Genomic DNA, 26,680 nt, shown 5'->3' with positions numbered 1-26,680 from the left:
ATGCCATCCCCCTCGCCTGGTGAACTGTCCAATCCAGCCACAAGTGTCAAGGTTCTATTAGGCACTAAGTGAAATATATATGCATGCCCTTATACCATTTAACACTCGGGTCCACCTTCAAGACACTGGGCTGCGGATCAAGCAAACCACCACTCCTCTTCCAAGTATCATTTTGACAGGTTCTTTTGGAGGAGTTCCTTCTTTGTTTAACCGATCCTTTTAATCAAAATGGCACCAAAGAAAGACGTGAAGAAACCTGCTGCTGCCCCAGCCCCAGCACCTGCACCTGCACCTGCACCTGCACCTGCCCCAGCCAAACCCAAAGAAGAAAAAATTGATCTCTCTTCCATTAAGGTAACTAAATGGATGAACTGTTTGGTCACTGAAACAACTTTCAACAGTAGGGAACTCTAGGAACTTGCAAATAGGGTACATTTGGAAGAAAATAACACTTTAAAATATATAAACTGTAGAATAAAATTTCAGTAAAATTATTGAGAGTGTAATATCATATGTGGAACCTGTGACTGTTCTATTTTTTGTTTTTGTTTTTGTTTTTGTGGTTCTGAAGATTTCCTTTCTCCCTAAATTATCAAACTGCAACTTAATGGAAAGTATATAATTGTGATGGTGTTGCATATATAAATAGTTAAACCAATATTTTTTTAAATGGAATCTCTATATAAGCTGGATTTCTTACCTTAAGACTATACCAAAAGGGAAGTTTTAGCCTTTGCTTCTTTCAGAAGTAAAGTCAGGTGATGACCCAGTTGTCTGGAAAGTATTTATTTGATAGCTGCTTTATTTAAGCTGAGAAAGAGAAGATTTTTGCAATTCAAGTTAATTCTTCCTTTAGTTTTGCTTTAATAAAATGTGATACAGTAAATGAGATTTCTGTGCAGAAAATTGTGCACTCAAGTGTTTCAATGACTATAACTGTCATCTCTTTTATTTATATGCAATATTTTTATATGCAGTATTTAATTCTGAATTTGTGAGTTGCTTCTAAATGAAACTAACCCAAAATGTTATAAAATGTGTTGGTTATATATATGGCTTTTAGCATACATCTTTGAGCTTTTACATACTGATCTTGAACTAAGGAGAATGTGATTGATTTTTGTGTCACCACTTTGCAGTGATCAAGGTTTTCAGCTGCCAAAAGTTTATCTACTTTTGGAAAAATGTTACTTCTCACTGATGTGACTCAAATGCAAGTCTTCTTCTCATCCACTAGGCTCTGATTGGTCCAAATGACAGTTTGAAAATCTTCATCTAAAGAACCCTACCTTATATGGAAAATTAATGAGTGAGAGTGCCTATGAGGTGATCTTTTCACAAGCCAAAAGTTCTCTCTACATACAATGAATCTGAATTTTGCTAACTTAACAATGTTTACTTGAATCTATAATACTGACTTATAAATAAATATTGCATTAGCCATTTTAGTATAGTCCTAGGTTTTCAAAGTGTGCCTGAAATACTGCATTAGATTATTCTTAGATATGATGAAACAGATACATTCATATTTTATATTCCAGTTAAATATGAAAATTTCTATTTCTAACCTAGAATATATTACCACAAATATTTAATCTTAGTTTTTAGGTACCTGAAGTCACACTTGAAAAAAACTGATCATAGAATCAAATAAGTGGTTAGGAACAATTGTAAGCAAATATCCATTTAGGAGAAGAAATGCATGTCACATCATATAATGAATATTTTTTTACCTTGAGGACTGCATGCATACAGTTAATTAAGAGGAACCAAATTCATCTCCAGCAATTCTAGTTAATATATCTTTATAGATACACACTGACTACATAATCTAACAAGTGTGATTATCCTTACTACAATAATTATGATTGTACCTATTTTTTAATTCTCTACTTCATAGCAACATTTGAGATATGAATCAATGTCAAAGCTATTCTTCCTTATATTTACTGTGATTTATAGACAGTAGCATCTCTGTATCTGAGATGATAAATTTCTGTAAAAGAAAAAAATGTATGTTCCTTAATAGGAATAAAATTAAGTATCTCACTAACGAAAACAGGCATTATTTTCCTTCCCAAGGAATGGTGTAAGAACATTTAAATGAATAAAAATTTAATTTAGCAAGTGAGAATCCTCTAAGAAAAAACACAACATCACTTTGATGATTCACAAACTAAGCCATTTCCTTGTTATAGTCAGAAAAAGTGACTTTTCTGAATACTAAAAATCTGTTTATCCTTCCATCTCTATGTTGAATTAATGTTAGCATGAATCAGGACAACTAAGAAGGAAATATAACAAGAGAGTCACTGTAACAGTGTGCGATGCTCCTTCACCATTATTTCATTGTCCAGCAAAAGATGTAGTAGATTCTGATAAGGAACATAACACAAAAGGAACAGTTACACGAATCTTGAAAAAATGAGAGAAAATTAACATTTTTTTTTTATTTTCACAAAAAGTTTATTCTCTTAAATGCAATGCATTCACAGGGTGTTAACATTCTAAATGTTCATCATTTCCACCAACTGCAGCGTTATCTAAGTAAACCAAAATCACTTTTACCATAGATATAGCCAAGGATTATTAATTTTTTAAAGGACATAAATTCCAAAATTTTAGCACAGGTAGTTTTATTGTATGTTTCATCTCGTAGATGATTTTTAAAAATAGTGTGTAGAGATGAATAGTTTCAAACTATGTAAATATATTATGCCACGTTATCAATCCACTAAACCAAAAGCAACTGCCAAGCTGAGTAAGTTACAAAGAAATAATAATTCTGGCTCGAACAGAAATGTGCCGTGTTTTCAAAGCTCTTAACAGTTACCCCACTAATACAAATCTTCAAAGTTTAAACCTTTATCTTTAATTCAGAGGCCTCATACCTAATGGAAAGAGAAACAAAGAAAAGAAATAAAACTGTCCTATTTTTGTAAAGGAATTAAAGTGACTTCAATGACTTGCTTTCATCAATATGCAACCAGTGCTTACTTGGAAGTATTCTAACATCCAAAGAATATGACGAAACTCAAGAATTTTATACAATTTGATTTCATCCCAGTAGGTAACAGAATTAATTAAAAAGTACATTAAAACATTTTATATTATGTTTTTAATCACTTCATGATGGTTTTAGATATATTACCTCATATAAGTTATAAACTATTTTCAAGCAGAGAAGATGAACTTTAACAAAATTAATAGAGCCATTACATGTGTTCATTAATGGCCTGAAAACTGAAGAACAAAGTTTAACTGAATTATAAACTTGTATAAATCACAAAAGATTAGAAATCTGGCTGTCCTTTAAACTTTGAAAAATGCTGGAGCTTAAGTATAATTATTTTTATGTAATGTACAGAAATGGTAAAATTTAATTCCTCGATAGTATTCCCATTTAAGACCTATGGTTTGTCTTTAAATATACCACATTTAATAGCCACATATTTGATTCCCTACAAATGCTGAACACTAGGATACTAATTGCTTGTACCAGTTCTTAAATGTGCATCCCAATATAATTTCCTAATTTGTTAGTTATTTGTTTAGAGTATTTCCTCAATTTTTGTGACACAAAACCTTCAATTTTCCCTGAGGGAATGCTTACCTGATGTCTTACACCCATAGACTTTTCTGAGTTTCCTTTTCAAAAACAAACTTCTGCTGATATTTGAACATTAAATTTACTGTCATTGGTGGTTGAAAGCATCCTTTGCTTTCAGAGAGCTGAGACAGCAGAAATGGCCAGCCTAAAAGAACAATGAAAAAATTAAAAGCCAACATAAGTGTGGCTGTGAATGCAAACATAGGAATAAGTATTAGTTGTGACCAAGTGAAACAATGAAAATGAAATACATAGGACACACATGTGTAAATCTGAATAGTTTCTCTAGCGTGAGAAACAAAGTGTAAATGAGGATCACACTGTATAATAGATAATGTGAAACAGGAAAAAGAGGTCCGAAGGGAAAGGGGAAGGGGAGGGGAAGAGAATAGGAGGGGTCGGGGAAGGGAAAGCATAAATATGAGAAAAGGAGAAAACAGAAACAGTCTTTGTAAATAGGGAGAGGTAGAGGGGTTGAAGGGAGGGCAGGGGAATGGGGAAAAAATAAGAACCAAGCTATATCATGTAAAGGCACAAATTACCAATGATGAATGTCATCATCTTGTATACCTAAAGCGTACCAATAAACTTAATGAAAAAAAAAAAGAAATGATTTTTTAAAAAATCTTCAATACGGAAGTGCTACTATTTTGCATGATGCATGTGTCAGCTAATACATCAAGATTGCTGTGAGGTGGGAACTTTGTAATCTCTCTTCTTGTGGTACTTAAATGTTAATTCTCATTGTATTCATCATTCAGTCAGGTCATACTGCAGGCAACAAAACAAAAGTGGCAATGGTACAAAATGCATTGACAGAAACTCTACCAAAACACATTGTAAAGCAACAACAGACAATGTGCTTGAGGTTTGAGCAGACTTAAACTTTCAATGTAATAACCAAGGTGGGTCTCTCTATGAGTCCAAGTACTCAGGGAACACAGATAGTTGTATATGCATCATGATTTGCTTTAGCCCACATCAGAAAATTTGTTTGTGTTAACCTATAATTATTTTTAACAACATTCATTGTGAACTTATTCTTAATTATCTTAATTAATGCTCACAACATTACAGTGAATCGTGCCAGTATCCTCATTTTTTTAAGTAAAGAAACTAAGCCTAAACAATGCTATGATCTAATAACTAGTTAGGTGACAAAGGTAGAATTAACTTAGTAGATCAAATCAAGTGGAGGGGATGTCCATGTCCTAAGCTACTTTTGGTTTCTAAAGAGTACGCTGCTTTCTCTAAGAAAGTGTAAAGGAGCCTTTTTTGGCTCTCAAAAACATCGGGTAGCCATTCTAGCATTACCTTGCAAAGTCCTGTGTGGCCAGAAGAGGGAGTGACAGGCACACATCAGCAAACTCACCAAGACTTAATGGCCTTTCATTCTCCACAGCTTCCTCTTATCCAACAACCTGATGCTGACAAGTTAGGTGTTCTCTTTTATAGAAGGAGGGGTGAAATCTTCAGAACTAGATGGTCTCCTAGTCACTTCCAACTTCCTATATGAAGGTATAAAATACTGTTTAATTGCAACATTAAAATACTGTTAAATGCAACAAAGCATTGAACTTAAAAATGATTCTTTTTTTGTTTTATTAAAAACTCTTATGCATCCAGCCTGACTTTCAAGTCTCCCCATCAGGCCAATATTCTGAGAAGAGTATGATATTTCTATTCTACTTACAAGTAATCCACGATTTAAATGGAAATTCCAATTAATATTCTTTAGAATAATATGCAGAAATGCTATGCCACTTGAATAACATGGTTAAATCTTAACCTTAACTAGTTTGAGGAAAAGAACTAAACAAAGAATGTTAATTTTTACTTGGAAAAATAAATGAAAACATTGTTAAGTTTTCTTTATAGACGTTTATTTTCTTTTACTCTGGCCTTTCAGTAGTACAAATTAATTTCTAATACAACGTTAATGACAACCAATTGCACTATTTACTCATTTGTAGTGTAACCTCACAAACCAAAAATTATTTGGGTCTAGTGCTAGATATCAGTATTCATCTTTCATGTACCTACACTGTAAAAGAAGAAAACGGGTGGGGTGGAAGGGAAGACACTCCAGGGCATTTTGTAACTTTCCCTAGAATTACATTTTTAATTATAGGTAACTGAATAATATCTTTACAAAGTAAAATGCAGTTCACAAAGAAAGATGTATGTTCATCAACCAATAGTAGTAAATAATACTGTTCATTTGAAAGATGGATGAATTCTTTGCAAGACAAGGAGACCACGAAGTGATACAGCCAAATTTAGCTCTTGACATTTCCGTGCTGCAAATGAACCCCCTGGCGAGTTGTCTTTAGAAGTTGTTCCATAATTACACAGTATTAAGCACCATCTGACTCATGGAAATTGTGGAAAGGATTATATTTAGTCTGCTGATACTACACTTTCTCCTGCTTCTCTTCAGACCAAAATGCTTTTTATGTGAAAATAGGGTCTTATATGATTTATTTCTACATTAACTTTCAGTCTGTTTTTACCCCAAACCAGTATTTGAAGGGCAAACATTATAAAAGTAGGAATGGATTCAATTATACCAGTTAAAATTAAAATTATATTGGTGATAAATCCTGGCTATTCTGATCATAAACTAAAAATAATGAGTTTAAATCAGGGCAGAAAAGTTTTCATAAAGGCAAAACCATATCTAACCAACCCTGTATTCTTTCCTTCTATTGTGGAGAGTGAGGTGCATTTTACTGACCAGCTGCCTACTGGTACACTGTCTCCTGTTTATAAAAGTCCACCTGATTTGAACATGGTCCTATAAAATTGTATTTTACTTAACTTTTCTTTATCTGAACTACTTCAAAATGACTTTATCCACTGAAATTTTAGGCATTTTGTTGCCATTTTCCATGACAAAAAGTGAGTGGAGGTAGGGTCTACTGACAAAGGGATGAAAGTTCACAGTACTGTAGACCCCCAAACAACCCTAGAAATCATAATACTTGATACTACATATGGAGGAAAAATAATCCAGAGAAGTTACTTAACCAAAAGACACATGATTGGTTATAAGAGCAAGAACAAAATTTCCAGCCTATTTTCCTTTCTACCTCATCAAAACACTCATGTCTAGAATGGTAATATATTCACATATTCCTTTTGTTATAGAAAGGACTTTTATTCTAGACAAGAAGGAAAAATAAGATACAACTATACAAAATTTCTCTAATGCTTACATTTTAAAATGACAAGACAATGGAATAAAAATACATTTGATTTTTAAGAAATTAAACGCAAACAAATGAACACAGGAAAAAAAGCACAACTTTTATGGGACCTTAAAATTTCTTTATTAATTTTATGAACCATGCACAAGCTAAAGAGAATACTGAAAAAGAATAGAGTTGGATCACATTTTAAATTTTTTATTAAAATTCACTTAGATGTCTACTAATCGTATTTCTAAATTTTATTATTTTTAACTATTCAGCCATTGCTCTCAGGTGACTGAATTTTGCCAAATAGTTCAGGCCTAATAAGAACACAACTATGCATTTTTTCTCAGTTCAGATCAACTTCTCCTACCCAATCTTCTATGTCTCTTGGTTCAGAGATAATGGGTCAATACTACGCTCTCATTTTTCTGAATTTTCCCTGTTTATTACACTAACCAACCTAAGCACAGACTTTTTTGACAATTAAAACAAAGGAAAGATATGCCTTTCCTTTGACTTGAGTTATTCTGTAGCACAAAATTCTAAGGGTTACAAAATAGTACTTCTACTGATCTTGTACAGTGGGTTCTCAGTGAGATTGTAATGAAATTGATTTTTTTCCCCCTAAGGGCTTACTTATAAATACATCTAGACCTTGAGTCTTTCTGCAGGCACCAATGTTCTCCTGATAGAAACCTGGCCCTGATTAGGTTAGCTTCACCTAGCTTTACCAGACCTTAATCCCCCATTACACCCCAGGTCGATGAAGTTCTTTGAAGACCGTACTGTAGTCCATGTTCCTTCCTAGGCTATCTTCCTCCAATACTGAACACCATGTATTTCCCAGATTATTTTAATTATGGCTCTTCTTCTTTGTTCCAAAGCTTAACAAACATCAATTTCAGAGTCTGTTAAATGAATTACACTTTTATATTTTTCCTATAAATAAATTACTGCATAGAAGAAACTTTATCTTATTTTAATCAGTTAACCAAAGTTCATGATCAGTAGAAAAATGATTCCCAAAGTATAAAAAAAACTCCATAAACATTACAATAAAAATTCTTTTTAGCATCAGTAATGTGTAGACTATTAACTAAATCCAAAACCAAAATGATTATATATCAGTAATAAAAATATGGAACGTAGCCTTCTATTAACAGTCTATATAAAAATGTAGGCTGGAATAAGAAAAAGTCCTTAAAAAATAAATCGAAGGTTGGCAAATTTAATATCTGGATCATAAATACTTATATAAAATCTAAGGGGAGGTACTGGAAATATAAAGGTATACATATCAGTATTTCAAGATGAGCATGCTAGGCAGTTCGAAGTCTTAGAAAATGCAGCATAGAAAGAGAATGCATGCAATTGCTCCATGATATAAGCTCTTGAAAAGAATAGATGAAGTCTCTGTCCTAGGAGAATTTAATATTATAGAAGGGAAACTAATGTTTGAAGGACGAGTTTATGAGTCTTCTGTTCAAAAAGTTATAGTTGAATAAAACTCTATTGTGCATCTAATATAGGTGAGTTATCCTGTAGAGTTAAAAGATATAACACCTAACAACAAGGCAGGACTTGAGATGGGGCAGTTAGAGCAGGAACACACTCAAGTCCACTTCAGGAATAAATGGTCTTCAGGAATGGCAATGCTCCCCAGAAGGTCAGACAGGATGGTTAAACAACTTATAGAGGGAGAAAGGAGCTGCAAGAGTTATAGAGAGGAAAAGGTTCTTTCAAGAACAGGAGGGTTTTAGCAGAAATTTGAAGAATATTTCATTAATAAAACAAAAAAATAGGAGAGCCTGCCAGACAGATTAGAGATAAGCCAATTTTTTTAAAATAGCGTAACAATCTTAGGCCCAAATTAACTTACATATTTTCATATCTTGGCTTTCTTCAAAGGACTTGCTACCTACCATAACCTCATGGAGGAGATGGCAGTAGGTTTTGTCATTTACAAAAGTGTACTAGGAATAAATTTCATTTCCCATTTATTCTATGAACACAGATTCTTGGCTTTCTAACTTTTGAACAATTGTTTATTCCCTAAACCACAGATGATGAACCTTTTGGAGCTTTCAATGATACAAATGGCTTGGTGGGGCATGCATGCCGTAAATTCACCACCACTGCTCTAGACTGAGCTATAATGTAGTCTTCCTAGTTGTCAAATAACATAGTCAAATTTCTATTTTGATTCTCAGTAGGTTAAAAATAATCTAAACATTCCTTCTCTATATAATAACAATATGGAGAAAGACTATAGTGAAATAATTTGACATTTGCCTATGACTTTATCACTACTCCTTGAATTTCATTTGATATCCCAATGACTAGAAATGGGTTTTTTTTAATAACATAAATACAAATTTTAAATGACTTTCTATTTTACCCAACAAACTTTATTCAAATTGACTATATATGTATACAAGGACTCACTTTTCTACCTGAAGAAAAGAATAAAATAGTAAAATGACTGTTATCTTTACTAAGGTAACTTTGATGTTTAATTCAGCTTTCCTGAAGATATACCCTAGTTCTCAGTGATAGTCAAAAAGCAGTTCAAATTAAATGACACAATTACACAAATATAATTACAAAACTTTAAAAAAGCACAAAATAGGCTCTTCTAATAGCTTTAATTTGTATATCAAAAGTCAAGATGTTCCAATTACAAAAATTACAAATTTCCACTGTTTTGTTCCCCACCATTTCCCCTTAATAATTCAAAGAATTTTTAGTTTTTCTATTTACTTTCATTTCTTAATAACTTTTTAAAATCACATTATACTGCCTCACAAGCAAAAGGACCCAAGTTCGATCCCCGGTACCCCCCCAAAAAAAAGAATTTAAAAAAATAACAATAAAATAAAATCACATTATGTTTATGAAAATGTGTTACCTATGTACAAATAATTTTAAAACTATATTTTGAATCCTCATCTTAGGATGCACGATTCTATGAGATCTTTTCATATCCTGTAAAATTTGAGCCAAGAACAACAAACATTTAAATGTTGATATCTTGTAAAATGGTTTGAAGAGAAGCTTTACGGTGACTTTTTCGTAAGAAAGATGCTTTTTATGACCATCTATCTTCAAAACAGTTGCCATAACATACTTAAACTACAATTCATCTCCAACATACTTTGTGCCTGTGAACTGCTTTAAAAAATGTAGAAAATGATAAAGATTTTTCTGAACTTCAGTGGCCCTAGGGCTGATCTTTTTACTACTGCTTTTCCCAATACCACAGGAAGGGAATGTCCCCCTATTCTCAAATAAGCTGCCATGAAAATTCATAGCTAGCTAATTCCTTAGATGTCTTTAAAATGTTCAAGTACAATTTTATGTTTCAGGGCCAGGGATTTAGCTCAGGGTTTCTGCTGCCTGCCTTGCAAGCACAAGAACCCGAGTTCAATCCCTGGTACCAAAAAACAAAACAAAACAAAAAAACAATTTTACATTTCACAGGTCTTGCCTTGTTTTGTTGTCTCATTCTGGAGATTCAGCCATAAAGTATTTGACAAGGTAGAAACAGAATCAACATGTTTTAGTAAAAGTTATTCAAGTTAAAAAAAAAAAGAATGCAAAACTAGTCTATCAGTTTTCTTTTACAGAACCTTAAAAATTCATTAAATTTAACTAGTCAGCCACCATGAAGATAACACAGAGAGAAGAAAATATGCAGACTTAATGCTAGGATAATAGTAAAAACTGGAGATCAAAACCAATTTACAAAAGAGCAATCTTTCACTGGAGACTGGATTGCCATTGGGTGACTGGGAAACACAGAGCAGGCATGGCCTTTTCACATCTCCTGAACCTTGCCATAAGAGACAGAACTTCAGATGATGTTCCTTCTATAGCAGTTGTCATTTGAACCCCCAAGCTAATCCCATCCAAAAAGTTTCACTAATATCAAAATTTGCTGACTTTTTTTTTTGAAAAGTTCATAAAAGTGGTCAGCCTAAAATATTAGAAAAATTCTGAGCTCCTCTCAACTGAACAAAGAGGAAGCTTCCTACAAGAAGACCCTGCTGGCAAACATATGGGAGATGAACACCTTAAAAGTACTGACAGGGTTCGGTCTCAGCATGGCTGTCCTCTCCCAGGATCTAGTTTCCTAAAAATAGCTGTCAGGGTAGAGATCCCTTTTGCTCTTTGCCCTAAGAAAGCTAAAGAACTCTCCAGGGGGAGTGGCTACTTCCCTCAGAAACCTGATGCTAGCTGTGAGGTCACAGTTTGCCCAAAATAAAAGAAAGCCTTGGAGAAGGAGGACTCACTCAGGGACCGAGCAGCCCTCACGCACTCAGCTTCGCCGCTGTTCTGCAGCCCAGCAACTCCATCATGGTGGGTCCTACAAGAAAACGCATTGAGAGGAGGATACAGGAGGGCAAGGAGCTTATTGAGAAGAAAGGCTGAGGAAGAATAGAATTGAGGAGACAGCATAAGCCAGCACAAATTGTTAGAATCTACTTCTGATTTTTGATGAGTAGAAGAAATTAACTGGAGCTATTATGCCAACTGGAACAATACATCTTACTCCCCAGTACAGCCCTTTGTGCTTCACCAAATTTTGCTATATCCCACGACGAGGTTTATTACATCTAAATCTAGAAAAAAAATCCTGCAACGATAGCAAAGTATTATATCTTAAGACACAATCGAATGATACTTATTGGAAAAGTTAAGTAAACTGTTTCTGATGCTTTAGGTATTCTATATAAATATGAAAATGTATTGGGGAAACAGCAGAAAACTTAAGATGCCCTTTTAAATACAATTTATCAGTACTTTTTAATTTAGTGTATCTTATTAGGAATATCTTATTTACATCATGGATTATTATGTTATTCTAAGGAGTATTTGATTTTGCCTTTGTTACATCATCGATTCACTGATTAAGACACCGAGAAATGTCTCCTAATTACCTTTTGCAATAGATATTTGTGTTCCTAAATTTAAAGGTACTTCTTATGCTACGACATTTGCACAGATTCCTAAAAATCTCAAAGCAGAGAGCACTCATTTTTCTGTCAATGCATTGGAAAAGTACTAGTTGTTTCTTTCTTTCTCTCTCTCTCGCTACTGCAGTCCTTCAGTGCTGACCAGATTGCCGGTAAGTGGTTTGAGTTTCTCTACTGCAGATGTAGGCAGAGCACTGCCTCGTTTCTGAGATGTCACTAAACTCCAAGGCATGCTACTTTGTGGCTCAACCTATTAGTGTTCAAGCTATGCCTGAATTCGGAAAAGTAGGCTGACTTTGGAGCTTACTTTGAAGAATATTCAGGGAATGAGCTGGATACACTTAAAAATCAGGACATTTTTGTTTGGTTAAAATATTCTCTGTGATTAATTTCTTTCTAACAGATCGAGTTCTCTAAGGATCAACAGGATGGTAAGTTTAAAAGTTTAAAAGTTGGTAATATGTGCACACTCATAAAGATGATATGTGAGACAAACAACTCCCTGGAGATGAACTAAGCTATTCCTAATTATCTGCACTGGTGTTGCCATTCTAAATATAAATGTGTTGAAACTGAAGCCTTTGCTTGTAATCAGTAATTAAAGATTTTAGCAAATAAAAGAAAAATACCACAAAGTAAGTCCTGACATTTACTGATTTTTAAATAAAACCAATTTAATGCAATAGGTAATACCACACATGTATACACCTACAAAAGGATATCTATTTTGGAAGGCTAACCGAATCCCTGAAGAGAGATTTAATAAGTCTAAATTGTTCAATCTGGAAAATAAAATTGGTTCTAAAACTGCCTGATTACCAAATCTATGGTGTCAACATTTTAATGGGCACCATAGTGAGTTGTTGAATAAAAGCAAATTCAGGGACGAAGAGGAAGGAATAATTTATCATAGGCTTGTGGAAGAAGTATTAAACATCTACTTGACCAACCCTTTCTTGGACATGCAGGACAGACAGACATATTATATATTATAACATATGAGATATAAACAAATATGGGTGACTAATAAGAACTTGTTCAAATCATTCTCTTGCCGAAGAATTCTACATCCTTTAGTCTATTCCTGTGTCATCTTTGTTTTATTTAATATCAATTAAGAAATAATGAAACATCATAGTTAGTGGTCTTATGCAGACTGAAAAACTAGTTGGTATCCTTAGACTCAAGAACATGTGAGATTATACTACGAAGGATTATTTTTTATTATTGAAAACATTTAGTGATTCTACTGTAATTCATTTGAGTCCAGTGCACTTTTAAATAGTAATGATATTACTTTATCAGTTACTATCCTATCAAATATGTAATATGCAGTGTGTTTATGACTGCCAAACTATTGTAGCACTGAGCATTGAATGGTTTCAAAACCCTTGCAGGGACAAAAGGACTTATTGCTGAACATGAAACCTATTACTCCACATGTGAAATAGGTTTTAGACACACAAATTGGGTAAATGTTGGTGTAATAGAATGGTGTATTCTTGAGTTGGGAAAAGAAATGCAAGCTCTTAAACAGAAATGCTATTTTCAGACATGAGTGAAGACTCTCGTCTGTTTCCTTGTTTAAGATTAAAAAATGTTACTCATACTCATCTATTTGATGAAAGGAAAGGAAAAAAACAAGCCTGAATGAAATAAGAAAACTAGAAAATTGTAGCATTCTAAAGTCTAAATCCTGTGCTGTCCAATAAGGTAGCCACCAACCCCAGTAGCTGTTTAAGTTTCAATTAATTAAAAAGTAATAAATTTCAAAATCCATTTTCTCAGTTCCACTGGTGACATTTAAGTGTTCAAGGGCCACAGCTAGTGGTTACATTTTGAAGCAGAGAACAATTTCATCATTACCTAAAAGTTCTAGAATAATGTTGTTCTAGACAGCTTTTGGTCTTTACTGGCAATATTGTCTGTAAAAACAACTCCACTCTGTCACCTAGGTGTGAAAACAGCCATGGACAATGCATAAACTAATGGGCATGCTTGTCTCTCAGCCAAATGTCCTTTAAAAAAAGAAAAACAAGCAGCCTGGGGAAGTAATTGGCCAGTCTATGTTCCACACCTTCAAGGGAATAACAGCCTACTTAAAAATCTGGAGTTAAAAGAATAGTATTTTTCTGGCCTCTGCCTTTAAATCAAAAGAGTTAATGTCAGCCCATAAAATCCTGCATCTACATCAGCATCTGACAAGGGTAATTTTCAGCCCTTGAGCATGCCATGTCTGAAACCCTGGAGCCAGTAACAAGAATAGTTTGGTCTCACATGTCCCTTAGAAAGATGGAAATAATATTTGACTAGTTACAATACAGTGGTTACACCACTGGGCCCACAGCATGCTAGGGAAATGATCTGTTATAGACAAATTGCATAGGATCTTGGCAAAGAATGGTGATATGATCTATAGCATCTGGTGCAATCTTAGATTTGGGGGTGGTGAGAGAGATAAGATATTTGGCTGAGTGACCTATCTAGACAGGATCCTGTGATCTGAAACCACTGAGAATCAGAAAAGAATGCTTCTAGCTCTATCAGTTCATTCATAACTTTTTTTTTTTTTTGAGGGTGGTTGGTAGTAATTTTAGTAAGTCACCATTAGAACTTATGGGTTTCTGAGGAAATGTTATTTGATAAGTTTAGAAGTTTCAATTAAAGTGGCTTTACTAGACTGAATATGTAGTAAACCCCTTTCCAATCTTTTTGTTACATGTCTAAATTCTTTGACATTGTCATTTAGACAACACTAATTCTATCAAAAAATAGCGACAAAAAGTAACAGACGTGACAACTTGAATGACTGTGATAAGAAATAACACTTTAAAATGTATATTTAATGCACACCACACACAAATGAACACAAATACACCAGGGAAATAGAAATGAAATTATGAAGTCTACCAGTGTGAATAGCCTATTTTAATAATATACTGATTTTGCAAAATGTTGCCATTGGGAGAAACTGGGCAAAGTATACAAAGAGTCTCTGAATTATTTCTTACAACTGCTTGTGAATTTACAATTATTTCTGTACATTTCAATTTAAAAGATGAACTTAGATTCTAAAGTTAGTATAGCAACATGTTGCATATGCATTATCTGGAAAAATCACTTATCGGCCTTTTAGCTAAGATCAAGTGTTGTATTATCTGGAAAAAAGTGAAGTATAAAAAGAGTCTTATAGCAATCAGTCCAAAAGTATTTCTCCTTCTGAATGGGAGATACTAGAAGCCTTCTAGAGTCGTAATTTATGAGCCTAAATGACACAAAACTTATAGGTTTGTTTCACCTTTCTAACTTTTTCCTGAAAAATGAAGTTATTTCTAGAAAAAAAAAACTAGTTAAGGAGACAACTTAGGAAATTGTATCTCAAGAGGAGGTTGTTTATATACTTTGAGAAATTTGGGTTAATCTCACATAAGACAACATTGATTAAAAATTTTTTTTTGTAAAACTGTATTTAACTTACAACTTATATGAGGGATTATGTGAAGATTATTAGTATTTCTCAAGATTTCAGAATCTTTTAACCCAGTCCTGCTTCCCAGAAGGTGAAGGAAATATGACTAAGAGCTCCAATTCCTATATCTGATTAATAATAACATGTGGCTGAAAACTGAGAATGCTGTTTTAAAATAATCCCCAAAAGAAACACCAAAAGGATTTGCTGAAATTTGAGATAAACAAAAAAACAGTCTGAAGATAACAACTTGAGTGATTGGCCAAAGTTGTAAAAGACAGAAGAGTTTGAACTGAATCCTTGAAAGAACTGTGGTTAATTAGTGTTTGAGGAATTAAACAGAATCCTAATGTTCTTTGCTTTTTTTGCAGAATTCAAGGAGGCATTTCTCCTGTTTGATAGAACAGGTGACGGCAAGATCATCTTAAGCCAGGTCGGTGATGTCCTCCGGGCACTGGGTACAAATCCCACCAATGCAGAAGTCAAAAAGGTTCTGGGGAACCCTAGCAATGAAGGTAACATCAGCAGGTTTTTCAAGATCTACGGAAGTGCTGTCAAGTGTGCGTGCGTGCGTGTGTGTGTGTGTGTGTGTGTGTGTGTGTGTGTAGTTTGTATGAAGAAGAGAGGGGAGTGGGAGACTGAGAAGTAAATAATAAATTCTACATACTAGAGCTCAGTTTACTCCTGTGGATAAGCAAATGTGCCTCTTGACCACCTGAAGTCTCAGCTTTTTCCCCTCATGAAATAAGTTACTCTTCCTTTGAGAATCTGAAAGTAAGATAACACGCCATGCTAGTGAAAAAAAAAATCTAATGCTGTCATCTTCATCATATCTTATGTTTATAATGTAACTGCTACTGAGATGAAATAATAATATCCAATTCAGCACATTTCCCAACTTCAGACCCTGAAAAGCAAACATTTTTACAAAAATGTTAAATATGGCTAAAACACGGTGTAGTTTGTATACAATTTTGAGTAAATTTCAATGGAATACTTCTAAAGAAAAATTTATTCAATGATTTTTAAAAACTGTGGAAATAAAGTTGCAATATTTTGAAATGATTGAAAAATACCTGCTGACTTTGCCTGTCCTCTGTCCTTTGACACTGCTTCTGTGGCTACCTTCAAAGAAACTCAACTATCTTAATTAAGAGTAGGCAGATTTACATCTTAATGAGTATTTTCTGTTTCCATTTAAATTACTGAAAACTTGTAATGCCAAAGCCAAAACTTGCATCCATTCTCCCAAGGTAAATCCTGGAACAAAAATCAGTTAAATACATTAGTGGCAAGACTGTAGACTTCATTTATTTAATACAGAAATCCAATCATTACTTGAGAATAAAGAAATTGTTTTTAATCCCAGTGGTTAATGGCAAAGTATAAAAATCTATTGGAAAATGTGACTCTAAACAGAAAGGACAAAAAAGCAAACTTTTCTCAAGTAGATATTTGGGCTGTTTATCTTTGCCATTAGGGAAAAGCAACATGGGAGGCAGTAAATAATCCTTTTTTTCTCCTTGATAACTAAAAATGTGGAGATTTTCCATCATTAGAAAAGGAAAACAATCTTGATTTTAAAAAGAACTTACTTCTGAATCAGTCTGATGGAATTTTTCTCATATTTCATTTTCTTTGGAAGATTTTCCAAGCTAAGTCACCCAAAAAGTAGCTGAGAGTATGAGATAAAAGTGAAGAAGCAAATCCAAACTTTATTTTTTTCTTTTATTGAGTTTATTGGTACATTTTAGGTATAAAGTACAGTTACATTCATTATTGAGATCTTGTACCTTTACATGACAGGTGGTCTTGGTTCTCATTTTTCCCCTTGTCCCTGCCCTCCCTTCACCCCCTCCTCCCCTCCCCATTTACAAACTATTTCCATTTTTTCATTTTCTCATATTTTTCCCCTTATTACCTTTCCCCTACCCTTCCCACTTTCCCTACACCTTTAGCCCTTTTTCTGACTTTGTGAAATGGGAAGAAAAGGGCCAAACTTTATTTTTAAATATCGTCTAACTTACCAACATTCCTCTTTCACGAATTCATTCAAAACTCATTTTTAATATTACTCAATGTATTCAACGTCTACTCTATGAAAAAAGAAAGTGACAATTTTTATTTTAGGAGTACATAATTTTATCCATTGATATACAACTGAATAGACTATACTTTTACCATGAATAAGATTTACCTTGTCAGAGACACTAAAGAAAGCTCTACCATCTCCAATCTTCTACACTGCAAAGAAGTCAAGACATCACAGAATATTTGACACACACCATATCTTCATAAGTTTCTTTTTAAAAATTACTTAAAATTTAAAATAATAAAGCTCTTACCAAAGCTCAGGACATAGGTGAAATATGTAACCAAGTTCAGTTGTTTTACTATATTAGTGGATTTTCTAGTATCCCAGTATAATATTTTTATATTGCTTCCCTGGTATTTGTAGAAAATTGACAATATTAATAAAGTAATAGATAACATTTGTTAAATACTCAATTTGTCTCAAGTATTAATAGGCTTTCCATACATTAAATTATTTAAGTCTCAAAATGACACTATGAGGTATTTCTATTTTACAGATGAAAATTTGATACACAGAAACATTAATGAAGTTTCATAGTTGAAAATGGTGGAATGGTGGATTGATGGATTAGTGACAAAAGCCTGCTTTAAGACTCCAGAGCTCATACTATTGCCCATTATGAAATTTTTATATTTAGCAATTTACCAACTGAAATTTAAGCTGTATGAATATTTTTTAGGTCGTGAGAATGAACTTTCAAGTTTAATTTGTGACTCAGAGATAGAACTATATAATAGCTACTAACTTTCTAAACTGTACTTTCTTCAGAGTTGAATGCCAAGAAAATTGAGTTTGAACAATTTCTGCCCATGATGCAAGCTATTTCCAACAATAAGGACCAGGGAACCTATGAAGACTTTGTTGAGGGTCTACGTGTCTTTGACAAGGAAGGCAATGGTACAGTGATGGGTGCTGAGCTCCGCCATGTTCTAGCAACCCTGGGTAAGGAGAATTTATTTCAGTGGATTTCACAGGACATAACTGACAAGAGAGTTGTGTCATAATTTATATAAGTAAGAGAATGACTACAAAGGAAAAGCAAAAAATAAAAGAACAATCAAAATTAATTACTATTTCTTTTTTTTTGTCACAAGCCACAGATGGCTACTTATATTTATTGGTACATTTCAGGTATACAATATGCTGACATTCATTATTGGGAATTTGTACCTTTATGTAATATATCTTGGTTCTTATTTTTTTCTTTTCCCTACTCCTCTGCACTGAGTTTGTTCTAGGGAAATGGTAATTCAAAATACTGGCAAAGAAGAGGCAATGCATACTCGTTCTTATAGATTATAATTTGGTTGACAAAAGAATAATGTGCATTAATTCATTCATTCAAAAATGATTTATTGACAATCCACTGTCAGAAAAGAGTAAGGGAACAGATTTTATTCTACAAGACTTCAGTGAAAGTTTCCAAGACCCCATGGCTGATCATTATGACAAAATATTAAAAATATCACTTGGCCTTGTTTCTACAAAGTGGGTTTTGTTTCATCAGGTGAAAAGATGAAAGAGGAAGAAGTGGAAGCCCTGATGGCTGGTCAAGAAGATTCCAATGGCTGCATCAACTATGAAGGTACAACCAGTGTGCACTTGTGGAATCAGCAACTTTTCGCTGATTGGGTTTACAGCAGACTCCTTTTGAACTTATTTTATTCACTGATATGCACATTATTTATTATCAATAAATTTCATAACTCTAAAAAGATATCCTATGAGGTTGCTGAAATATATATATATATATATATATATATATGTTCAATATATATTTGGCAATCTTGTTCTTTGCTTTATAGCTTAAAATGTGTTTTCACATGTATTTTCTTGTTAAATCTTCACAGTGTCCCTGTGAGATGGACAGGATTTGTGTCAGAGTTAAATTTAATTTAATACAATATTAAAGTTGAGGAGATGTCAAAGTCTTTCACTCATACTAAACAATGATAAATATGAGGAAGCTGGAGGCCAAATAAGTTTAGTTACCTAGTGAAGGTCAAATAATGGAAGGGTAGGCACTAAAACTTAGCTCATTTTGTTTAGAATTCATGTTCATATGAAAGTCATCTAATTATTTATATCCTGCTACCATCATAGCAGCTTCACCCAAAGGATATGAAAGCAAATCACTACATAAAATTAAGGTACAAAATAAATCTGTATGAAATAAATTTGCAAATTTTAAAACTTCTGGTAAAATTTTACAATGTGTTATTCCCAAGGAAGACTAATCTAATAACATTTCAATAAGCCTCTGCTGATAGCTTTTTTTTTTTTTTTTTTTTTTTTTTTTTACTGGTGATTGAATTCGGTTCCTTGTGCTTGCGAGGCAGGTGGCGGAACCACTGAGCTACATCCCCAGCCCCCTCTATTGATAGGTTTGGTGGAAATACAAACTTACAAAGTCTGGAAACTAAAAGAAAAAGAAAGGCATAGAAGAAAATAAGAAAAGAAAAGAAGGTAAAGGAAGAGAGGAAATTAAAAAGTACCCAGTCAAGCAGATATTCACCGGCGATCTTGATTGAACTTAACTTTTTTGTCCTGTGACCAACTGTTCACACTGGTTGTTGCTATAAATACATTACACAGAAGAATCATTTAATAGTATGGCTTGAATGAGTAGATAGTCATCTAGAGAATGAAGTCAAATCTAAACTTTCCTTTAATTGAATTTAACTGCTTCCTAACTACATTGTCTATTTTACCCCAACAGCTTTTGTCAAGCACATCATGTCTATCTAAGTGGAGCTCTCAAGGTATATCCCTGTTCTGTCTTTAACACATGGGTTTTACTAATTTTTTAAAGTTAACAGCTTCACTTTATATACTATAGATACAATTAGCATTGTTTTCTATAATTAACATTGGTTCCTATTAAATAACTCTTAATTAGGAACCAAAATTACAACTTCCTGGAGAAATAAAACATATTTCTATGAGCATACAGGCAAAAACTTAATGAGGTTCTTGCTCCCATCCATAAACCCTGTCTTTTTAACTGTGGTACAATTAAAGAATAGAGACTCAACTAACCAGAGACTAGTTAATTAATTTAGTTGGAATATAACACTAATAAAAGCATGAGACTAAGCTCTTTGAATAACTAAATTAATTTTTAATAATTACTGCTCTACAAAACTATTTTATGACAGTCCAGATTCAAACACTTACAGCCAGTTTCTTAAAAACATTTTGTTTTGTACTTTGTGTTCCTTTGCACTTCACATTATTTTCCTCATGTATTGAAAAGGTGCAATAAACATCTAACTCATTTTCTTTTTTGCTTTACAGAACATTATTTAGGAAGACTGGCTGGAATCATATTTTGATGACATCCATGATTGATGTTTGCCATCATTTGGAAAAATAAAATATCTGGAACATTCTAGACTGAAAGATTCCCTGAATTTTTATATGCCTTGAGATTTCCTCTGATATGTATTGCTACCACACAAACCAAGCATCTGCTGCACTAGACAAGAAGAATAAAATACTGATCATCTCAAATCCAAGTACCACTCTTCATTATCTATTATGGGTCAACAAGCATCCTCAAAATCATGTATGAATAAACAATTTTGATCAGTCTGGAATGTTCAAGTCACACTGTTTTTATTTTCTTTCTTCATGAAAATAATTTTTGAAACCTTCAGCTTTTTCACTAAGAGTACAGAATATTGATCTATAAACTTATAAAAGAATTATTGCAGTTTTCTTAGTAGTCACAAACTGAATGATGAAGATAATCATATATTGTTGAAAAAGTACAATAGAGAACTGAGACAATTCTTGTAATGTCAGAGATGTTTTAGTATAAACTATCCAGGCAAGTTAAGGTAAAAGAGTTTTTTAGATAGGTGTATTTTACTTTGTTTAACTGTTTCACTTTTAGTAACAATCTGACCTATTAGAAAATACTAACAAGCCCTTAATTCTGCTCCCCAGATATTTTTAAGGATAAAATTTAAAATGACCTTTCCACTGTTATTTAAAAAAGAAAAAGAAATCTCTGTGGGAGTGGATTATGGACCTACCAAATCCTATTTATTAATATTCAGTTTCCTATTATTTTCTCCCTTCCTTTGCATGTTCATGTCCCCAGATATTTATTCAACATTTAACACATATAAAAACAATGAGACTACTTGCAGAAAAAAATTATAGTGTAAATTTACTTGATAATCTCAGAATGCTATCACTGGTCACTTTTTCATTACAACAGAATCTGAAAGTTAATACTGAATATTTAGAAGAGTGATAAACAGTTATCTCTAAAAATAGAATTATAAAATATGGGAGTATAAAATCTCACAAAGTGCCTGCCTATCTATACTGTTTTGGAAATTGAAACAACTTTTTCTTATGTTGGGAGTCAGTGAGGTCCTTCTAGACATCAAAAGTCACTTGGACTCCAGTAGCTAAAACTTCAGATTTAACCTATGATTTTCTAGTCAATACAATTCCGGGACATTACAATTACTCCTTTAAGGAGAACGTGCTGTGATTTCATGATCCTAAAGGCCATTTATCTAAGACCAGGAATTGGAAATCACATGCAGCACCATCTGACAGAACTCTGTGAGAATGGAAATCTCAATCTGCATTGTCCTTATGGTAAACCCTTAGCCTCACGTGGTTACTGGGCAGTTGAAATGGGGAATGGAATAAGTGTATTTCACTTCACTTCAATTCAATTTGAATTTAAATAGTCAATAGTGTCATGGATGCCATACTGAACAGTGCAACTCTGAATATGTTTATCTTTAGTTATGACATAAAAAACATTTTTTACATTTGAAAATTTCAAAGGTCACAATGTAGAGAAATTGACTAGTAAAAATAGTCTACTTACAAATGAACTATTTTTGTTTCGAATTTGTGACTAAATGTGCCATCTCCTGTATTTCCTTAAAGTTTTAAAATAGAAAATTGAGATGCCTACAGGTACTAAATTGTTAGTTTCAACCTTTATATATATAATACTTTTCCCTCAAGACCTTATAAAATCGCTTTATCTGAGATGGGATAATATCAAGTACACTGTCTTGGAATCTAACCTTATTAAATTACCATGTGTGAAATGCCTGTAACCGAAGAAGTAGCAGGTGCAAAATAGGGTAGTGGGCAGAACAGTGACAGTAATTTTTAACATCCACAGCAGCTGGCAAAAATGACAGGTGTCTAATTCCTTAGACTTTAAAAATAACTTTTGAAAAGGCTGCACTGCATAAGTAAATATTTTCAAGTTTGTCTTTTAACTATTTTCACATTATCTATCTTATAAAATTTAGTATTTCATGTTAAATTTTGCTTCAAATTTAACACACAGGAGCTTAATGTATTTTTCTTCATGGATGAAATAATTATTATTAATTTAAGAAATAATTTTTTCTGAGTTCTCAGTAGTATTTCTCAAGAAACATTATAGAGGAAAGAAGTTGTAATATATCTTTCTCTAATTCTAATTACTTGTCCTTTTCATGGTTGCAAACATAACTTGAAATTTAGCATAAGAAAGTTTTCCTTGAATCCTAAGTCTAGAAAAAATCATGAATGTACATATCTCTTTAGTAAACTGGGTCTGTAATACCAAAAGAAAAGAAAAGATTAAATAGCAAGTATCTAGAGTCCAGACTAAATAACAGCCCTCCCCACATTTATTAAAATAATTTAAACCAAGCCGGGTGTGGTGGCACACGCCTATAATCCCAGCACTTGGGAGGCTGAGGCAGGAGGATCGCTGTGAGTTTGAGACCAGCCTGGGCTACATAGTGAGTTCCAGATCAGTCTCAACTACATAGTGAGACCTGTCTCAACATCAAAAACAAGCAAACAAACAAAAACAAGATAATTTAAGCCAAGAAGAAGCAAAACAAAGAAATAATTCAGGCAATGAGCTCAATTTTATAGCACGATGGGTGAGCACCAGTCTAAGAAAAGTTGGTGCATAGGGAGAGTTGATGGGCTCCAAGAACCTCCTGGGAATCTTTCCAGAAACTTTGAATCAAGACAGATTTTCTTAAATAATCATTAGCATTTGGCAGGAAGAAGGATTAGCTCCACTTCTCTGTGGACTTCACCTACCAGCAATGAGACTGAGCAGAGCTCTTCTGCCTCTACATGGTGGTGTAAAACCCTGCAGCAGTATTGCTCTTGGACCAAGGCAACTGTGGTCCGTGCCCTGGACCTCACTCTCTAGTAGGCTCCACGCTAGCCTTCTTCAGCACATACCACAGAGGCGAGAAGCCTACCCAGAAACAGAGCCAGAAATAGAGCATGCCACTCTGGAGCTCATGCCCCCATTCATGGGCCGCCGCAGATGTACAGGGTCCTGAATTTCCCTACCTCAACAGCTCCACGCCAGGCCCTGGGTGAGATGCTGCCTAGGCCCACCCACTAAGGGTAGACCTAAGTGGTGTTTGTGTCTCGAAGATCAAGAAGACACTACTATCTGTTCTTGTTTTGTTTAAGTTAAAGATGGCGTTCATTCATCTACAACAACCCTGCAGTGCAGGCTGAAGGAACTGAAGAAGGGCAGGCCATTGTACTCTGGGGAAGATCATCAAGAAGTTCGAGAATTCTGTTCCAACTCTCTGAGCTATTATGAAACTGTATTTGTCAAAGGAACACACCAGAATATATATTTAACAGTTTTATCATAACTAAATATTTACATTTATGGTAAGTGGGCCACTATTGCTACTCTTGGACCTTTTAAGTAGGGATAAAGCTCAATCTTTTTAGGGACAGATTTTAAAGTCACCCAGTATTCCTAGCTTGTTTGAACTTTTTAAAAACCATACAAAATTGTTTGTCAGTAATCATGTAGGTGACAGGGAGGGGATTTTAATATCATATAAAATGCTTTTCTTTCTATCCTTGAAAAAACAAAAAAAAAGATTTATTTTCCTATTGTACTCCTCTAACTTGTAAAAGAGGAAAAAAAAACCTCAATATTCTTGGTAAGAAATAAATATAATACTATTAACATAATAGAAAGTAATTAATTCTTGATAGTGTATGAAAATATAAATTTAGTAAATAAAATCTATTTGGAGGGTTTATCTTTTTACTTTTTAAAAACTACATTAAAGTTTCAGCACATATGCATAAATATACTTCACGGTAATTTTCTGATGACAAGTAATGGACTTCAACTTGAAATTTCATTCCGCAAAATGTCCAAATAGTAAATATGTCCTTATTTATGTTTACCTTTCCATCTTCATCTGTTAGATTTGCATCAAAATAATCAAAGCATTCCCTAAACAGCAGGTGCTTGAAGTCAGGTTTAGGTTTGAATCCCACTGTTGCCACTTCTGAGCTGTGTGACCTTACTTAACCTTTTCAAATTTATCTTGTATAAATAGTACTTTAAAAGATCATTTTCTGATTTAAAAGAATGTGAATTATGAAGCAAGTGGCAAGTACTAATGCACTTTTCTTTTTTTTTTTTCTACTATTCCCTAGAAGGGCATGTGAATATGGCATGGTACTGGATTAGCTTTCTTTTCATCTTACCCATGCAAAAATTAAGTCCAAACTATAAAGAGATGTACCCATTCAAACTAGGCAAGGAAATAGCAGAGATAAGAATGGACAATGATCTGGCCAAAAAACAACTGAGAACTAGCAAGTTCTGTTCAGTTTTTCTCTGATTTTATGCATCTACAACATGTAATATCTGCATAAACCTCTCTCTCTAGGAACCTGTACTGCTACACTCTTGCTTTTCCTCCTAACTCTTGCTGCCTCCTCTTAATCTCTGATGAGTTCTGCTTTCTCTGCTCATCTCCTAAATATTTTTGCTACTTGGGGTTCTATCCTCCAACCTCTTTTCTACTTAACCCATATACTCTCCCTGGGAAATCTCAACCTCTCCCATGTCTTAGATGATCTATCTACCCATCCTTACTAAATATTTGTCTTCTGCCAGGTTTCTTCTATGGGCTTCAAGATGGTGTAACCAATCTTGTCCACAACCAGTGATCATGTCCCACTGATATTTCAAATCCAAATATTCAAAATGAAAATATTCTCTCAACTGTGCCATACTTGGCTTTATCCTCTATCTCAAAGTTAGTCCTTACATTCCATAAATCAACAACATAGCTCCCTATTATTTTTTAATTAGTCCAACATTTTTCATTTCCAGTATCATTGCCTTTGTTCGTCCTGACATCAGCACTTTCCTGGGTGAGTGCTGCAGCTTACTTATTATTCTGACTCTCAAACCCAATCTAGTTTCAACATCCAACCAAAGTCATCTTGCTGAATTATAAATCTGATAATGTTGCTTCTTCCTTCTGAAAACTGTTCCTTCTCTTAGGGGAACTTCTCCTTTCTACAGCGTCCTTATCTAAGTCTTCCTGAGCTCTATGGCTCAGCTAAATTCTGAAGTCCTTTAGCCTAAATCAAACTGCATACTTTTACGTTCTCCCAAGACCTTCTGTTCTAACCTGTCATAGTATGTATTGTCCTAGATTTGAACTGTCTGGGCTTATTATCTATATTCTGTATCAGATACTGAATATGAATATATAACATTGAAAATAAGTATGATTGGATTCAATTAAATAAGATCCTGAAGACACATTGAGCCTTGTTCACTGCTTCTCCAGTTTCTAATATTTCTCTTTGCTATTATCTTTTCAGGGAGTATTCCATACCAACTATATCCAGTTTCTTATGTTCCAATTACTCATCAGTGGGAAAAAATTCTTCTAAACAGATCATATAACTGCGCTCTTACAAAATATAAGGACCAAGTCCCCAAATAATTTTTTTATTCTCAACCTCTCTGAAACATTCATCAGTCTGGCCTCTCCAAAGTCTCTTCTTTGGCACTCAGGGAAACAATTCTTTGACTCCCTTTGTATTTTTCTTCCTCTCGGGTTGCCATATTTTGTCCTCGGCCCTCCTTTTTCCTCAACTCAAACTTTTTCATTTTCTCACAGTATACATTCAGTGTTGGCAGCACTGAGTTCTAAGTGTTCATCCAAACTTCTCTCTTAAAATTCCTGTTAGGGCCGGGGATTTAGCTCACTGGTGCCACCACCCACCTCACACAAACATCTCTCTTGAGCACTAAATTCAGCCATCCCATCACCTACCATTTATGTCTACTGCACATCCACATAAGTCCCAGAACCATACTCTCCTTCCTTCTGTTGCATTACTTATCCCACACCCATTTAGTTGCTCAAAGAAGAAATTTAAGAACCACATTCAGTATTTACCTCTCCCCCTCTCCACTTCAGCGGAATCACTAAAACCTGATGATTCTTTCTGTAGGTTTTTCTCTCCATTTTAACTCTCGTTTAGACC

The 26,680-nt window shown here is 33.9% G+C and overlaps 1 protein-coding gene and 1 long non-coding RNA gene across 3 annotated transcripts in view; one reads left to right on the top strand and one right to left on the bottom strand.

Moving 5' to 3' along the window:
- On the top strand, positions 1 to 20,927 carry Myl1 (myosin light chain 1). Of its 2 annotated transcripts, none has more exons than XM_010616053.2 (7): positions 1 to 354; positions 12,187 to 12,214; positions 15,624 to 15,767; positions 18,116 to 18,289; positions 18,855 to 18,932; positions 20,067 to 20,109; positions 20,645 to 20,927. In XM_010616053.2, the coding sequence occupies exons 1-6, from the start codon at positions 229 to 231 to the stop codon at positions 20,093 to 20,095; spliced, it is 579 nt and encodes a 192-aa protein (XP_010614355.1). In that variant the 5' UTR covers positions 1 to 228; the 3' UTR covers positions 20,096 to 20,109; positions 20,645 to 20,927. The 2 variants fall into 2 exon arrangements, with proteins under 2 accessions (XP_010614355.1, XP_033620491.1); XM_033764600.1 differs by lacking the exons at positions 1 to 354; positions 12,187 to 12,214 and adding exons at positions 11,111 to 11,166; positions 11,911 to 11,935.
- LOC104856581 overlaps positions 1 to 26,680 on the bottom strand; it is a 112,104-nt gene that overhangs the window by 22,119 nt on the left and 63,305 nt on the right. Inside the window, exons 2-4 of the long non-coding RNA XR_004517524.1 lie at positions 4,983 to 5,118; positions 3,614 to 3,755; positions 701 to 810 (exon numbers count right to left, since the gene is read on the bottom strand). This is a non-coding gene — a long non-coding RNA (uncharacterized LOC104856581). The remainder of the gene's footprint in view (positions 1 to 700; positions 811 to 3,613; positions 3,756 to 4,982; positions 5,119 to 26,680) is intronic.

Source organism: Fukomys damarensis, unplaced genomic scaffold, assembly GCF_012274545.1.
Source record: "Fukomys damarensis isolate Sample0158 unplaced genomic scaffold, DMR_v1.0_HiC HiC_scaffold_16, whole genome shotgun sequence".
Taxonomy (NCBI): domain Eukaryota; kingdom Metazoa; phylum Chordata; class Mammalia; order Rodentia; family Bathyergidae; genus Fukomys; species Fukomys damarensis.
This window is presented reverse-complemented; position numbering and strand designations above follow the sequence as displayed.

What these genes read in the sequence shown, in the direction of transcription:
- Myl1 (XM_010616053.2), top strand. Translation starts at nt 229, where the DNA reads ATGGCACCAAAGAAAGACGTGAAGAAACCTGCTGCTGCCCCAGCCCCA. An exon ending in TTGATCTCTCTTCCATTAAG is followed by an intron (nt 355 to 12,186) that starts GTAACTAAATGG and finishes TCTTTCTAACAG; the next exon opens with ATCGAGTTCTCTAAGGATCA. An exon ending in GGGGAACCCTAGCAATGAAG is followed by an intron (nt 15,768 to 18,115) that starts GTAACATCAGCA and finishes TACTTTCTTCAG; the next exon opens with AGTTGAATGCCAAGAAAATT.